Source organism: Poecilia latipinna, unplaced genomic scaffold (assembly GCF_001443285.1).
Source record: "Poecilia latipinna isolate Pla-1442-1.1 unplaced genomic scaffold, P_latipinna-1.0 Scaffold689, whole genome shotgun sequence".
Classification (NCBI taxonomy): domain Eukaryota; kingdom Metazoa; phylum Chordata; class Actinopteri; order Cyprinodontiformes; family Poeciliidae; genus Poecilia; species Poecilia latipinna.
In genome coordinates, this window is record NW_015113305.1 from 203,231 (window position 1) to 217,980 (window position 14,750).

At 38.5% G+C, this 14,750-nt stretch overlaps 3 protein-coding genes across 8 annotated transcripts in view; 2 read left to right on the top strand and 1 right to left on the bottom strand.

Moving 5' to 3' along the window:
- Positions 1-1,830, top strand: part of gtf3c6 (general transcription factor IIIC, polypeptide 6, alpha) — a 7,026-nt gene extending 5,196 nt beyond the window's left edge. The window contains exons 4-6 of one of the 2 annotated variants that reach the window (XM_015044723.1): positions 743-790; positions 893-1,000; positions 1,169-1,830. In XM_015044723.1, coding sequence (XP_014900209.1) covers positions 743-790; positions 893-1,000; positions 1,169-1,287 — 275 coding nt within the window. In that variant the 3' untranslated portion in view covers positions 1,288-1,830. Of the gene's footprint in view, positions 1-742; positions 791-892; positions 1,001-1,165 lie in introns of both variants that reach the window. The other variant, XM_015044722.1, reaches the window with a different exon arrangement.
- Positions 1,831-2,325: 495 nt separating this feature from the next.
- calub (calumenin b) lies at positions 2,326-7,642 on the top strand. 3 transcript variants are annotated; one of them, XM_015044729.1, is made up of 7 exons: positions 2,326-2,414; positions 4,539-4,778; positions 4,898-5,091; positions 5,208-5,374; positions 5,458-5,518; positions 5,896-6,095; positions 6,290-7,642. In XM_015044729.1, exons 2-7 carry the CDS (start codon positions 4,558-4,560, stop codon positions 6,392-6,394), a joined length of 948 nt encoding a protein of 315 aa, XP_014900215.1. In that variant the 5' UTR covers positions 2,326-2,414; positions 4,539-4,557; the 3' UTR covers positions 6,395-7,642. The 3 variants fall into 3 exon arrangements, with proteins under 3 accessions (XP_014900215.1, XP_014900216.1, XP_014900217.1); XM_015044730.1 differs by having other exon boundaries at positions 2,326-2,410; positions 4,537-4,778; XM_015044731.1 differs by lacking the exon at positions 2,326-2,414 and adding an exon at positions 4,430-4,436 and having other exon boundaries at positions 4,537-4,778.
- The window catches only part of LOC106954916 (cadherin-related family member 5), a 14,495-nt gene continuing 6,407 nt past the window's right edge, over positions 6,663-14,750 (bottom strand). For 2 of the 3 annotated variants that reach the window (XM_015044725.1, XM_015044726.1), the window contains 10 exons: positions 13,607-13,777; positions 13,383-13,473; positions 13,203-13,309; positions 12,911-13,111; positions 11,672-11,803; positions 11,416-11,494; positions 11,133-11,323; positions 10,531-10,551; positions 9,048-9,957; positions 6,663-8,967 (listed from right to left, as the gene is read on the bottom strand). In XM_015044725.1, coding sequence (XP_014900211.1) covers positions 8,924-8,967; positions 9,048-9,957; positions 10,531-10,551; positions 11,133-11,323; positions 11,416-11,494; positions 11,672-11,803; positions 12,911-13,111; positions 13,203-13,309; positions 13,383-13,473; positions 13,607-13,777 — 1,947 coding nt within the window. In that variant the 3' untranslated portion in view covers positions 6,663-8,923. The remainder of the gene's footprint in view (positions 8,968-9,047; positions 9,958-10,530; positions 10,552-11,132; positions 11,324-11,415; positions 11,495-11,671; positions 11,804-12,910; positions 13,112-13,202; positions 13,310-13,382; positions 13,474-13,606; positions 13,778-14,750) is intronic. The other variant, XM_015044727.1, reaches the window with a different exon arrangement.

The following is a 14,750-nucleotide window of genomic DNA, read 5'->3' on the forward strand; positions in this document are numbered from 1 at the left end:
ATGGCGTTATTTACAGATAATGAATTTGTTTTCAAAAAAATCTTTTAAGACCAATTACCGTATTTTCCGGACTATGAGCGGAAAATACGCTCATAGTATTTTCATAGTAAAACCTTCACATTTTTTTAACCCGCCTCCCCCCTCCTGGAAACTTACATATATATCAGCCGCACCGGGCTACAGGCCGCTGGTATCTCTGCCGCTCTCGGTTTCCCATAAGGATCCAGCAGAGGGCAGCAGAGGGCTGCGTCCTAATAACTGCTGAATATATTAAGGACGCAGTTCTCCGTCTCCAAATCGGGTTTTGTTCCCTCCTGTACTCCCAGATCGATACTCCTCAACTTAGAAGCTGCATCATATGAGTTTGAAAACATTTCTCTGTCGTGCTGCTGCTAGCATGTGCTTGTTCTAAATGAAAATTAGCGCGTTCTTCTTTGATTTCCAATTTTGACATTCCAATGATTCACTTCATGCTAAAGAGCCCCCTGGTGGTTGAAGAAAAATCCACAGAAAAACCGCATGTTCAAAATGTAGGAAAAACGTAGCAGCTTATACTCTGGAAAATGAAATTGGATAATTTCCACGGCACAGCTGACGATCACTCACGGTACACTAGTGTGCCGCGGCACAGTGGTTGAAAAACACTGTTCTAATGAAAACATGTTGAATCTTGTCAAATATTTTATCTTCTAAAAATATAAGGTAAAGTAAAATTCACACAAAATCTTATCATTTTTTTTAGATGCATTGGGAACTTGTGTACTTTTTGAAGAGGCAGCACCAAGAAAAGGTGAGAGTCAGCTCCAAGGATTTAATTGCTTTGCAGTTTTACTGTGAATCAGATATGCTCAATGTGTTGTTGCTTGTTTTTTTTGTTGTTTTGTGCCTGCAGGACAAGCACACAGTGGCCCTGGCCTCAAATACATGTGCCACACTGTTAAGAAGTTGACGATGCAGCGAATCTTTCTCACTGAAAAGATGGAGGATGAAACAATTGCAGGTCAGATAGAATATCTTGAAAAAATATCTGCTTTGATTTCTCTTTTATACAAATGTTTCTGCTTATCTTTTGCACAATAGAGCTTATATTATCTGTTTTGTATTAGTTGAATGACCCAACTTAACGTCTCATCTTTGCATAACAAAAGTATTATTTGTGTTCCAGCAGGGGGATATGATGACAAACAGGACACATCCTGCATGTCTAATGAAAGCGAAACTGACAAGACGCATGGCATGGTAGAGGAAATTATGAACACAGATTTGGAAGACTCTACAGTTGACTGAGATAGACATTTCATATTATGGCTTCCATGTGTGAGGATAAGAAATTTGTCTTTGATTTATTGGTTTTTGCACTTCTACAGCAAAACAAGGACATATTTTTGTTCTGTGTAATAAAATTAATTACTTAATTTTGGAAGACACAGTTATGCCACCTCCTCATTGAGCTTCAAAAATATCCCAAAACTAGTAGTTGTTACAGAGTGTAAATGGCTGAATACTTTTTGGTTGATATTGGATGTTTTTGATTTTCTTTCATGATTTTTTTTTCTGGTGTCAGGATTTGGTGTAAGAGGCCTCACAGTGGGATTCACATATTATCCTTGCACCCTTGTGAAGGAAGCTCATTGCCACATACTAATATCTCTATTTTCTATTGTTAATGCCTCTGGAAGAATGGTAACAAATAAATAGTAACAAATAGGGTAGTGTGAATGGAGGTCCTTCTAACTTTTTTTTATTTCCAATTGTGATAATTAAAATTTACTAGACTTAAATAGTTTTGTTTTGCTCTTTATGCTTAAGTTGTTCCAACTTGGTAAAAAATAATATATATATATATATATATATATATATATATATATATATATATATATATATATATATAATACACATTTAAAAACAATGCTACTTTACTTACTTTAAGCAAGACAAAGTTCAATTGTTCATTTTAATTATTAAATTATTTTGAATGTGAATATCTTTGGTGTATCAATGTTTTTATTTTTATAGAGTTTTGTACTTATTTGTAAAGTTTACAAATTGAATTGATTAATAAAATTTGTATGCCAACTTCGGAACTATTAAAATTTTATTTTAATTATTTTGTGTTATTATTTATTTATTATTTATTAATTATCAAGTAATAAGTTTATTTTCAGACAGTCGTCCCCCCAGTAGTGTCAGTTTATGAATGAACTAAATGTTATTGACTTTGAGGACGTGGCGGTTTTCGTCCAATCCAATCAACGGTGCTCTCCTGAAGTGGACCAATCAGCCGGCGACATCACATTCGCTTTCTCGAAGCCTGATTGGTCAGGGTTTCGCTTGTTCACAGGAAGTGCACGGGTGTGTTTCCTAGGGGAGGGCCTAAAGCGTCAACGACGAACTTCCCTGGAAGACACCGGTGAGTTTTCCTGATCACATATGGAATAAGATAACGAACGTTTGGAGAAGTTAAATTATGTAGTTACGGTTTTTAAAAGATTGCATGAGTTATAATATGGAGGCGCATTGTCTTGAGTTTTAAGAGGAAAACTGCAGGACAGAGGATGAAACTGTCTGTATTCTGCGTTAGCCAGATTGGGTCAACATACATAATGTTGGAACTGTTGCTTTGATTGAAAATAACGGTCCGCAGTTAACTACTCTATTATGGTAGAGACTAAAAGCGATCAGAAGTGCACGAATTAGAACGATTTAAGCATTATGTTGGCACTGAAGGCTAATCGCCACAATGAAGAGCAGTTAGAGAAAAAATACGTATTTTTCCCCTTTCATTTATTAATGCTTTTACAGGTACATATCTCAAGTAACTCAAAACTTTTGCTAATATTGTTGTGAGAAAATGGCAGATGCTATTTTTTGTTACTTAAATTAAAATCCCTTTGAAATATTTATTAAGCAAACAAGTAGATGAAAAATATGTGTTGCTCTAAATTCACTATGCTCGATGCTGTAGAAACACAGCTGGCTTGGAAACACCAGAGTAAACGGTAGAAAAGTGCAGCCTGTTCTGAATTGATTCTAAAGGGAGATTTCTTGCCGACAGTTCCCCATTAATATATTTCACATAAATGTAATAGGTTATTTTTCTGAACTTCGTTCTACTTTGAATTTCTTGTGCTTAACTGTAGTCACAGTGGCTAGTAATGTTTGTCTCTTGCGGTCAGAGGTGCTGAGTTCTTGAAACGTTTTGTGTTATTACAGTACTGAACATGATCTGAATTAGACGTCTCTAAAATCAATCGCATTTGTCCCCACCACCGGAAAAAGTTAGATCAACTATTTGTTGAAAATATACAAATAATGGGAATATTTGCTGTTTTAGAGTACAAGTTCTATGTTAACATTTTGTTTTATGTTTAAACGAAGCAGCAATGATTTCTCCAAGTTTGTCAGTAGTTTAAATGGTATATCTTTTTTGTTTTTAATCTACATACATGAACTTTGTATCATTTAAAATTATTTTAAGGATTTTTTTTATATATATAATCGTCCCAATTTCCCTAATCTAATTTCCATCTCAGTTGCATTTTTAAAGTGACTTAAAGCTTTTACTGTTGATATACATTTGAAGTAATTAAAAGGTAGATTTCTTAGTTTGAAGCTATGTGCTTCACCATACAATGCTCAGATGCTATACAAGTCTTTCAGTGTAGCTGATGCTTTAAGTTGTATTGCTCAGTTTCAGTATTTAGACATGAGAGTTATTTTCGTATTTTTGAATGTAACCCATCAGCCGTTAGCTTTGCCTTTCTTGCACTTAGTTATCTGATTTCGGAGCTAGTTTTCTTATAGTGTTAATGTGTGTTGTAGTCAGATGCACAGGACACAATTAGTGTTTATGCTTTTGTATTATTATTTATTTTCCATTTTGTTTTACTTTTAGTAGCAGTATTGTTTCTGTATTTATTTCCCCATACCTTACAATTTTTTCACGTTGATGCAAATCCTGTACTAGGCTTCATACTCATTCAAAACTTTTAAAATAAAATCACTCAGACTCACTTTAGATATAGTTTGTGACCTCAAAAACTTCTCATTGTCAGTTTTTCAATGTATTTGGTTTTAAATGGTTATATGATACCAAAAACCAGCTTCCACATGAATGTATCTCTGGTGACGTCATAAAAGGCAGCTTAAATGTACGCTGAATGCTGCAGAATCTCCATCTTATAGTCCCAAAGGTTGCTTGTTTGCAAAAACATTTACTAAGGCCAGATGATCAGCTCAGTTGTGTGCGCTGAATTTATTTGGGTTACGCGTCTAATATTACGTCCGATACACTAAAAGTACTAAAAGTAGAACAACTGGGGCTTGCATCAGCTTAAAAAGATTTGCAATAGCTTTGGTATTTATCTGCAGTCTGAGTCATAAACTTCTGCTTTATGCAGTGTTGGGCTAACGGCTGTGATCAGTGAGGACAGAGTGTGTATCATCTTTTAAAAGTACAACGTGAACCAAGATAAGCATGACACAGGACAATGACTACAGCTTATGTTGTGACTTCCGTTTCATTTTCTGGCATAGTTCTGTTCGAACAAACTCAAAATGGAGCTGCGGCCGCTTGTGATGTGCTTCGCTCTCTGCGTGGTTTACGCCACCAGCAAACCAACAGAGAAGAAGGACCGTGTCCACCACGATGACCCTCTGAGCAACAAGGAGCACGATGATGCCGATAACTTTGACTATGACCACGAAGCCTTTCTGGGACAAGAAGAGGCAAAGACCTTTGACCAACTCACGCCCGAAGAAAGCAAAGAGAGGCTTGGGTAAGATCATCACAAACGTACATTTTTTTTAGCAGTCATCATTAACCTTTTACGCTGTTCCTTGCTCTTAGCAATGACTTTTGTAATAATTTTGTTTGAAAAAATGTGTTTTTCTGCAGCATGTTGGTAGAGCGCATCGATGAGGATAAAGATGGCTTTGTGACCGTTGAGGAGATGAAGAGGTGGATTAAACATGCACAGAAGAGGTGGATCTATGACGACGTGGATCGTCAGTGGAAGAGCCACGACCTCAATGGCGATGGAATGGTGTCCTGGGAAGAGTACAAGAATGCTACCTACGGATATGTTCTTGGTACGATTCCATGTATTATTCATTTCACTAGTTTCATGTATACATGGTATTTTACATGGAAACTCATTTAATTAACAGTTAAAAAAAAAAAAAAAATCGCGGCTTTTGATCTGCAGATGATTCCGATCCTGAAGATGGCTTCAGCTACAGGCAGATGATGGCTCGAGATGAAAGGAGATTCAAGATGGCCGACCTCGACAAAGACACGAAAGCCAACAAGGAGGAGTTCACAGCTTTCCTTCACCCCGAGGAGTATGATCACATGAAAGACATTGTGGTGCTGGTGAGTGATTTACTTTGACAGCTCTTAGCAGATGAATAATGTTATATTATCTATATGCTTAGATGTCTTTAATTTTTCTGTAGGAAACTATGGAAGACATTGATAAGAACGGCGATGGTTTGATTGACTTGGATGAATATATAGGTGAGTTCTTACAGCCTGCTAATATCATTGAGTTGCCCAAAAAAACATTTTTACAGATCCCTAAAATAGAATGTATACCCTTGAACTTGAATCTATTTACGTAAAAAATCAACACAATGTTGCTGATCATTATAAAGATCAGTGAGGACAGAGTGTGTATTATCTTTCAAAAGTGCAATGTGAACCAAGATAAGCATGACACACAGATGCTTTTATCAGACAGGACAACCACTACAGCTTATGTTGTGACTTTTGTTTCATTTTCTGGCATAGCGACAAACTCGCTCTCTGCGAAGGGAGAGAATTCAGAGTGTTTTCCACACTATCACCTCTAATTTCTTGTATTTGTCTTCTTTTTCTGTTGCGTGGGATCCTAGGTGACATGTACAACCAGGATGGAGACAACACAGAACCCGAGTGGGTGAAGACCGAGAGGGAACAGTTCACTGAATTCAGAGACAAAAACAAGGACGGAAAGATGGACAAGGAGGAGACCAGAGACTGGATCCTACCCAATGACTACGACCATGCCGAGGCCGAGGCCAAGCATCTCGTATACGAGTCGGACGGAGACAAAGTACGGAAAACAGTATAGGAATGGCTCAGAAAAAGACGAGTAGAGCTTTTAGAATGATCTAGCTTGTATATTAAAAATGAAATTTTATTTATGATTTTCACAATCTCTAAAAAGGCATTCTGTTATAACTAAACGTACTTATGTGATAAAATACAAAAGAAAAAACTAACTGTATGACTGTTGCTCTTCCACAGGATGGCCGTCTGACAAAGGAAGAGATTGTCGATAAGTACGATCTGTTCGTCGGCAGCCAGGCGACCGACTTCGGGGAGGCTCTGACTCGACACGACGAGTTCTAACACCCAGCTGCCTCCACAGACTGTGTGCTCATCTTGTGTTTTCGCCACACCGATGACTCCTTCCACCCAGCGTTGAAGCGGGATGAGCTCACCTAATCCTACGCCACGGACAATAATTTATTTAATTTTCTGAATGTGTCTCATCGTGCACACACTAACATTCTACACATATAAGTTTGGTCAGTGCGTTGCGCTTCCTCGATTTGCTTGATTATGCTGTTTCTTTTGTTTTTTTTTTGTAGAGACTTTGTGAGTGATAGATCTTCGCTGCTGGACTTGCAGTTTTCTACAACCCGTTTATCCATTTTTTTTTTTTTTTTTACAAACCACCCAAAGTTTAAGTTTCCAGTCTGCAGAGGAGTTTATTTTTTCGAATGCACTGGGCCTATTGCTTGGCCTAAACTGATATACTAATTTCCCGTTCAGATGTCCTTCATCGCTTCACATTATTTGAAAACATGTGGTTATCTGTAATGCGGCTGCTTAGAACCAGAACTACACAAGAAATTCCAGTTGCTGCACCGACCCATTGGCCTTAGTGCAATACAACATTTTAGTGATTGTAATTTTTTACTTTCTGGTTCACATTGACAAACTCTATACTTTTGTAATAGATGAAGGATTCAAGCTGAATTTGAGGGACAGTTGGTTCTGGATCGGATCACCTTTGTTGTTTTACCTCAGAACCTAAAAGAAAATAGGATGTACTCCTGGCTGATCCAATCTGAAACTGGCTTTATATAGACTGTTGGTTAAATCATCAAAAGCTGCTTCCCTTGTTTTTTTGTTTTGTTTTTTTTGTTCATAGCCATTTCAGTTGTATGCGCATGTGAGTGTGTGTACATATGTTACTTGTATTTTTGATGACTGATTTTGCTGAACGTTTTTATGTTAGTTTTATTTGATTTAGCTGAATTACTAACTCACTTGTGTGCCAAGTAAAACAAAAAAAAATCTTTGAACAGTTAAGGGAAAAGTACTCTTCCCTCAAAGTTTTCCTTTCTCACTTTTGTTATGCTTATATCATCACTATCAACATCTATAACCACTGGTAATAACTTCTTTGTTTGCATCGTTTCTGTGATGTTTGAAAATTTGTTCTATTTTTTACACTGCTCACTGCAGCGACAGGCAATTGACTTGTGAATTTACTGAAAATAAGTCAATGGCCTGCAATCTGAGCACTCTAACAATCAGGTTAAAGTTTTTTGACTGAGAACAAAGTCTCAATAAAAAAACATAAAATTGGTTGACTTCTGTTTATTTCTTTTATCCTGCTTAATTACTCGGTTGCATAAGGTATAGTATTTGCGTTTGGGTTTTCCACTTTCGGACACTTCTATATTTCTGTCATCTAAAAACCTAAAGGTAACTTCAGAATTTCTGTTAAGAAAATGCTTTTTTATGTTTAACAACACAGAAACAATGTCCAGCTTCAGATCATCCGCATTTAACTCAAACAATCTTAAGTTAAATTTTCTATTCGTCGTCGTATTGCTTTTTGAGTGACAAAGAGCAGAAACTTTTCATTTAATTTGTGTGAATGACAAAACAATTAGTGAACTTTCCTAAGTTTAAAGAGTCACAAGTTCAGATAATTTTCTTCCTGTTGCAGCTCTAAAGCTCGCACAGCTTTGTCTTATAGTGGGAACTTTTCAGCTTTAGGTAATGGGTTGGATCCATCCATCCAAGCACACTCAAGATACACATCTGTGGTTGTTAACTACTATTCATGTGTAATTATACATATCTTTAAGCAGGTTAAAGTGCAACCATTGATGTGTTGATTAAAACCTACAAATGTCACAACCTTCCTTTCGTCGCTGTAAAGTAAACACTTCCTTAGACTGAAAGCCTTTATTATTGCCCTGAAATTTAATGTTTCATACAAATTATTTTACAGCCGCGATGAAATGGTAACCATAGTTTGCAGATTATATTAAAGAGGACAAATTGTTCTAATTTATGCAAATAATAAAATGAAACATATAAAATATTATATATTTAATTTTAACATATTTTTTGCTCAGAAAAGAAATCTTATGATTACATTAATATAAAACAAACCTTGAGGTAAATAATAAAGTTGAAAAACAAATATTACATTTACATGTATGCTTAGTTTAGAGCTCTGAACAACGCAGAATAAATTTGGCTTTACTTTCCCATGTGGCTTTAAATGTAGAGATTTTCCTGACTTCATAAACGCAAAGTTTGGAAATCAACCAGCATGGAAACGGGTCAGTAGTCATTGACTGGCAAGTATGGATATTTGGTGAAGCTTTAAAAAAAATCGGCCACAAAGACAAATAAAAATTCTTTAAACACCTGTCAACTGCATTAGGTTTTCATTAGTTGTTATCTAAACAAGCTGAAATATGTAGAGTAAGCATTGTGCATTTTCTCCACTTGATTGTATGTTGCTGGGTGTTTTTTTTCTTGCACTGACTGTGCTGTAATCCATTCCTCAGCAGAACCTGTCCGGTGTTTCTTGATGCTCAGCTCAGCTCTTAGCCGTCCATATTCATTTCACCTGCTCCATCTTCTGAACTCTGTTCGGTCACTCTCGGCATCTGTAATAAAATCAACAAGTGACTTCTAACTCTTAACATAAAGGGCCTACAATAAGAACAGACGCCCAGCAGCTTCTCACCTTCGCTGTTTTTGTCCACATCATCATCACCTAGAAAACCGTCCTCATCCTCATCCTCCTCTCCACGACTGTTGAAGGTATTTCCTGAGTTTGTCGAGGGCCTCCGGTCCGGAGACGGGCTTTCGACGTCTTCTGTTGGATATATGTGGTCCAGGGAGGTGGAGGGTTGGTCTGCCTCAGCATTCAGAGTCTGTCCTGCTCCCTCTGGTGAATCTGGAGGGGTGTCAGTTGGGGATGTGTCTATGTGCACCAAAGTGGCTTTTAAAGGGCCATGCTCCGGGGTGGGAGGAGGCGTACCTGTCTCCTTGGGGAGTGGTGGTGACAGTGGCGGCGAATGCGAGAGGGTCTGCTCATTAGTTTTTGGAAGTGTGTCGTCCATTTTTGCTGAAGTCGTTTCATTGCTGGATGGGGAGGAGGGGCAGGGTGCTGACTCAGCAAGGTTGTTTGAGGCGCTTGTTTCCACATCCTGCTCATTTAAAGGAGAAGGGTTGGTGTCTTCCTTTGTTGCTGGGTCTAAATCAGTGTTAGACTGTTCTTCTGAAGGCCCTGAGGTCACGTCACATGGTAGGTCAGCGTTTGCCTTTGGCGGCCTGCCAGCATCTATCACATGTGTTGGGCTCATATCCTCCTTGGGAGGGGGACAGTCGGGTGAGCCACAGGAAATTTTGGTTGCCGTAGAAGCGTTGTTATTTAGGATCACAGGACTTTGCAAGCTTTCAGTGGGAAGTGGGGCAGGGGCCTCAGTAACACCAGTTGCTGTTGGTGAAGTGGGCCCTGTGCAGATAGGAATGTCCTTTGTGGTATCACTGTCTGGTTTGTCTGGGAAGCTAAAGGAAAGATTGCAGGTACCACATTCCTCATTTTGGAAGGATACCTCCTCCATATGTGGCATACCAGTACGATGATTCACCTGAGGAGGAACCGACAGGGGGAGAGTCAGCCGCTTGAGTTTACATTAAGCAGTTTAATTTATTCCTGCCAGTGGAGCGATTCATGCATGCCATGACAATCAATGACATAAAGTTTTGTTAAAATCATCTGCTGATATGAAATATGATTTTCTGAGTTCAATAACTAACATCTACCAGTGAGGGATGGCTATTTTGGGATCATAATCTCATATGTGTCATAAGAATGTAAAGGCTCAATGTGGACCTGAATAAAAACAAATGAAAAAGGGGTTAACTTTTCGAGCTTCAGAAAAATAATGTTATCAAATACTTCAGCATTCTTTATTTGTATTTATTGCCATAATTTATGAAAATACCTGACTGAAAAGACAAAAAATTGATTTGTAGTAAGTGTATATGTACAAAAAAAGAAATAGGAAAGCTCAAAATTGTGTAAACTAAGGAATGGATGTGTTGCAATGAATTATGACACATATAGGTATTATTTACGGATTGTGAAAGGAATGAAAAGAAAGGGGAAAAGGAAGGAAAGAAAGGAAAAGAGTTAGGACTAGTTTTAATTAAAAACTTACCAACTGGAACCAGCGTAAACTCTGTGGGAGCGTAGTACAACAAATTTTCAGAACACACGTATATTTCAATTAAATTTAACAATATGTCACTGGTATAGTTGTCAACTTAACTGGACTGGAGAGCTCAAATTCAGTTGACTGTATTATTCTGTAGAAAGTTTTGGATCAGCAATAAAGTGACTAAAGTCTTTAACTCTGAATATCATGGTCCAATTACCAGAATCAGTTCCACTGGCCTCATGAAGGCCTTTCATAGTTTTCACTTTGTCTTTTCAAGCTTTTGCTTTTGTCTTTTCAAGATTTTGTCCATTATAGTTGATGGCTTAGTCAATGCAAATGGAGTTTGACCCAACAGGGCATTTCTATCCTCCTGCGAGCAACCTTTCCAGATGCTGGTGCTGCTTCAGATGAGAGATGGATGATTCAGTTTATGGTCTCACACTGCGAGTGCATTTAGCTCTGATTCTGATGCCAAGGAATGCTTTCTAGCACCTTAGCTATACTATTTAATGAATGATAACATGTGCCAGGTTGGCATCCCTTTCTTCCGCAGCCATTCTGTTACTCATCACTCAGGCAACGGGAAAATAAAAGCATCTCACCACATTGGGGTGCTTGCCCTGGGCTACACAGCCTCTCTCCAGCGGGTCTCTCATTCCTTTGCGTTTCCTCTTCAACCACATCAACACAGACAGGATACATCCGATTGCACCCATGAAGGCCATACTCAGGAAAAGTGCTTTGCCCACAGTGCAGCCTGTCAGGCGTTCATTTACCAGAGGACTGTGAGGGACTGCAGGGCACATAGAGAAACTGTTGTAGTTTGTTTGTGGCCTGCAGACTCATCAGAAATGTTGCTACTGCTGCGTCAGCGTGGGAGCTTACTCAGTTGTCCTTCAGGTAACACTTCCACTACTACAGTAGAATAAGTAGAGTCACCGGATTCCTGGTCAACAGCCATAACCTGGAAATGTGTTTAAAATTTGTAAAACGTCAATGTTGTTGATACATTTGTGAAATCCCGATTGAGAGATTTACGTTGAGCTGTGCAAAACACAGGAAACTGTTATTTGGTTGTGAAATAAAAATGGTATCTAAGCTTATTTAAGAGTTTGCGACATCAAAGTTAAGCAAGGCTCACCTCCAGAACGTGCTTCTGCTTCGGCTTGAGATGACTGGTCTTTGCGATCAGGAGTCCGCTCTGTGTGACTTGGTAAATATCAGTGTGGTTGGATGTAGCGCCAAGGCCAAAGTAGATCATTGGATTGAAACCCTATGAGTTTTTTTTTTTTTTTGTTAAAAAAAAAAACTCAATTGTCAAAGAAACAAAAAGACAATTTCATCAAGAATTTTTGATCATGTATGCACAAGTTGTATGGTGCTTTGCAAAAGTAGTAAAACTCCAGGACGCATTTTGTCCTGTAACAACTAAATCTGTGATCCATTTAATTGGAATATTTTGTGATAAACCAACATAAAGTAATGTGGATTTGTGAAGATTCAAGCGTACATTTTCTATGATAACCTCTTGCCAAAAATCTTCATATGGTTTTAGATCAAGGCTGTTCTAATATATAGCTCTGACTTTGTGGTTCGGTTCTTTGTTCTGTTGGGAAGTGAACCCTCATGTCATTTGCAGCCTCCAACAGGTTTTCTACCACAGAGTCCCTGTGTTTAGGCTCATTCACACATGGATTAAATGAGTGGATGATTAACAATCTTCTACAGCAATTGGAGGCATGCAGAGGCGGCAATGCAATCATTTGAATCAGCTGTGTTAGAGTAGAGAAACATCTAAAACATGCAGGACAGTGAACCCTGAGCACCAGGGTTGGGGACCACTGCTCTACATAGTTTATGGGAACTTTTACCAATATTTCTTTATGTTTTCTGACAGCAATTACTTTTGTCCTGCCACTCTTCCACAGAGGTCAGAGTTTTGGAAAATGTAGGTAACTATCCTGCCAGTAGATTCTCCCACATGAGTTGATTTCTGCAGGACCCCCAAAACTGAAACTTTTCCAGAGCTTTATCTTTGACCTGAGTGGTGTTTTTATGATGATGTTTGTTTGCTAATGTTCTCTAAAAAAAACAAAACCCTCAGAGGCCTCTGTTTATAATAAGATATAATTACACACAGTTGTGTTATACTGTATTTATAAAATTTTGAATATAGTTTTTGTTGCTCTGGATTTGATTTAAGAATAAAAGAGCAAAAATTGGTATGTTTGCATGTTGGTAATAAATAAATTTAGAACCATATTGGTCTATCAGAAAATATAATCAAAACATTTTGTATTTTTTGGAACAACAAAATGTGAAAATGTTTAAGGGATATGAGTGCATTTACAAAGCATTGAGGGCATGCTTTAGAGCTCACATTATCAAAGTCTTGGTCCAGGACATTTAAAATCAGAGCTCTGCTTCCGTATGTGTTGACCAGAGAGGCTGCACTCTTTCCAGCTGTGACGAAGCCGCAGTATTCGGGCAGCTCAAACTCTGGATGAAACTGGTTCACTGCCAGAAGCCTGACCAGCACTGTTGCAACAGAGTACTTCCTGGGATCGTCGTCCTGGTACGCCTGCACACAATGTTGAAAACCGTGGAAGAGCGATGCGGGGCTTGGCGAATCTTTAACAAATTGTCAATTTCCAGGGGGAAACAAATCTTACCATGACTTGAAGATGCACAACAGGAGTTAGGAGTCTGTCCTTTAAACCCTTCATCAGTCTCAACTCACCGGTCTCTCTGTTGATACTGAAATGCCCACCTTCATCTTGTGACAGAGTTACAGAATCGCTTATGTGACATCTGCACACCTCAGACTTAAACCTATTTATCATGTGCTGTACCTGAGAGAATAGCATAGCTGATGGAGGAATTGATGCCTCTATCTCCATCCACCGCATGAATGGGACCCGGAGAAAATTCCAGCACAATATCCTGTAACGTGATGTACATTTGTGGCAATGTGAATCAGATGTATCTGAAGTCTATCACTCGGTTATCAGATGTTTGAATATGTAACGTTAACTAAGGTAAAAGTACATTTCAAGAAGGGTAAAGAGAAGCTGACCTCTTCTCCCTCTGTGACATTGACCATGTACGTGGGGCTGGTGCAGATTCGACTGGTCTCATCCTGGAACAGCAACACACAGGGCACAAACCGTGGGTACTGGTCATCTCCATCCTGAACCATGATGGTGACGTTGGTGCTGGTGTTGTAGTGCTCAGCAGTGTTCATTTCCTGCCACAACGACAAACTAGTGAGATACATTGTTAAAAAAAACATATGGTCAAACCTAGTTTACATATACATATTATTGGCAGGAATGTCATATTCTTTTGTGGCTTTTAATGGTATTTTGAAACTGTTTCGAGGTGAACTAATGTCTTAGTTAAGCACAAATCTGGCTGTACAAATTTGAATTTATTCTGAATTTTCTATAACTTATCCAGGATATGGATAAGGAAAAATATGTAGACCCAAATATGACAAGCTAAAAACAAAAAGTAGAGATGTTTGTGTTTGCTCAGTTTTTCTTTGCTGTAGAAATTCTTCTTGGCAATAAAACTTACACTATTCAGAAAACTTGTTCATTTGCCCTTGAATAGCATCACATCTGTAAAGAAAATGCTTCTCTGGGTTTAGTTGTATAGTTAAGCATGTAGGTGCGAAGGTGTGTGGTGGTATTTCAGCACAAGGAGTAATCTCAGTGCAGAGCTATCGAGATGAAATTCTGCAACTAGTGTCAAACCCACTCTTAGAGACAGAACTGCTAAGATGTTGCTGCTTCCTAACACAGAGGGGGATTTGTCAGAGACTACCTCCAGAAATTAGGAGGTGGAGAGGATGGACTGGCCTGCCGGCAGTCCTGACCTCAACTCCACATACCTGTGGGTTTCATTTTGATGTGGTGCTCATGCGAGAGAGACCAACAGAACCACACTGGCTGTACAACGTGTAAACAAGCTGGTGGCCAGCATGAGGAGGGGTTGCCAGGCTGTTCAGGTTGTGTGCAGTTGTCCCTGGCAACTTCTGGCTCCATTGTTTGTTAAATGATTAAACAGCTGAATTAAGTCTTTTGTCTTTTTACTTCAAATACCCAATCCAATGAAAGACATCAAATGAGGGTCAAAGTCAGAATAAGCTATTTTGCACTGGCAAAGAGTGTCTGACGATTTTTTTGTGGGAAACACCAAACTATTCATCTTCTGCT

Coding starts and splice junctions, on each gene's coding strand:
- calub (XM_015044729.1), top strand. CDS start 4,558: ATGGAGCTGCGGCCGCTTGTGATGTGCTTCGCTCTCTGCGTGGTTTAC. Junction 4,779..4,897: donor GAAAGCAAAGAGAGGCTTGG/GTAAGATCATCA, acceptor GTTTTTCTGCAG/CATGTTGGTAGAGCGCATCG. Junction 5,092..5,207: donor TACCTACGGATATGTTCTTG/GTACGATTCCAT, acceptor TTTGATCTGCAG/ATGATTCCGATCCTGAAGAT.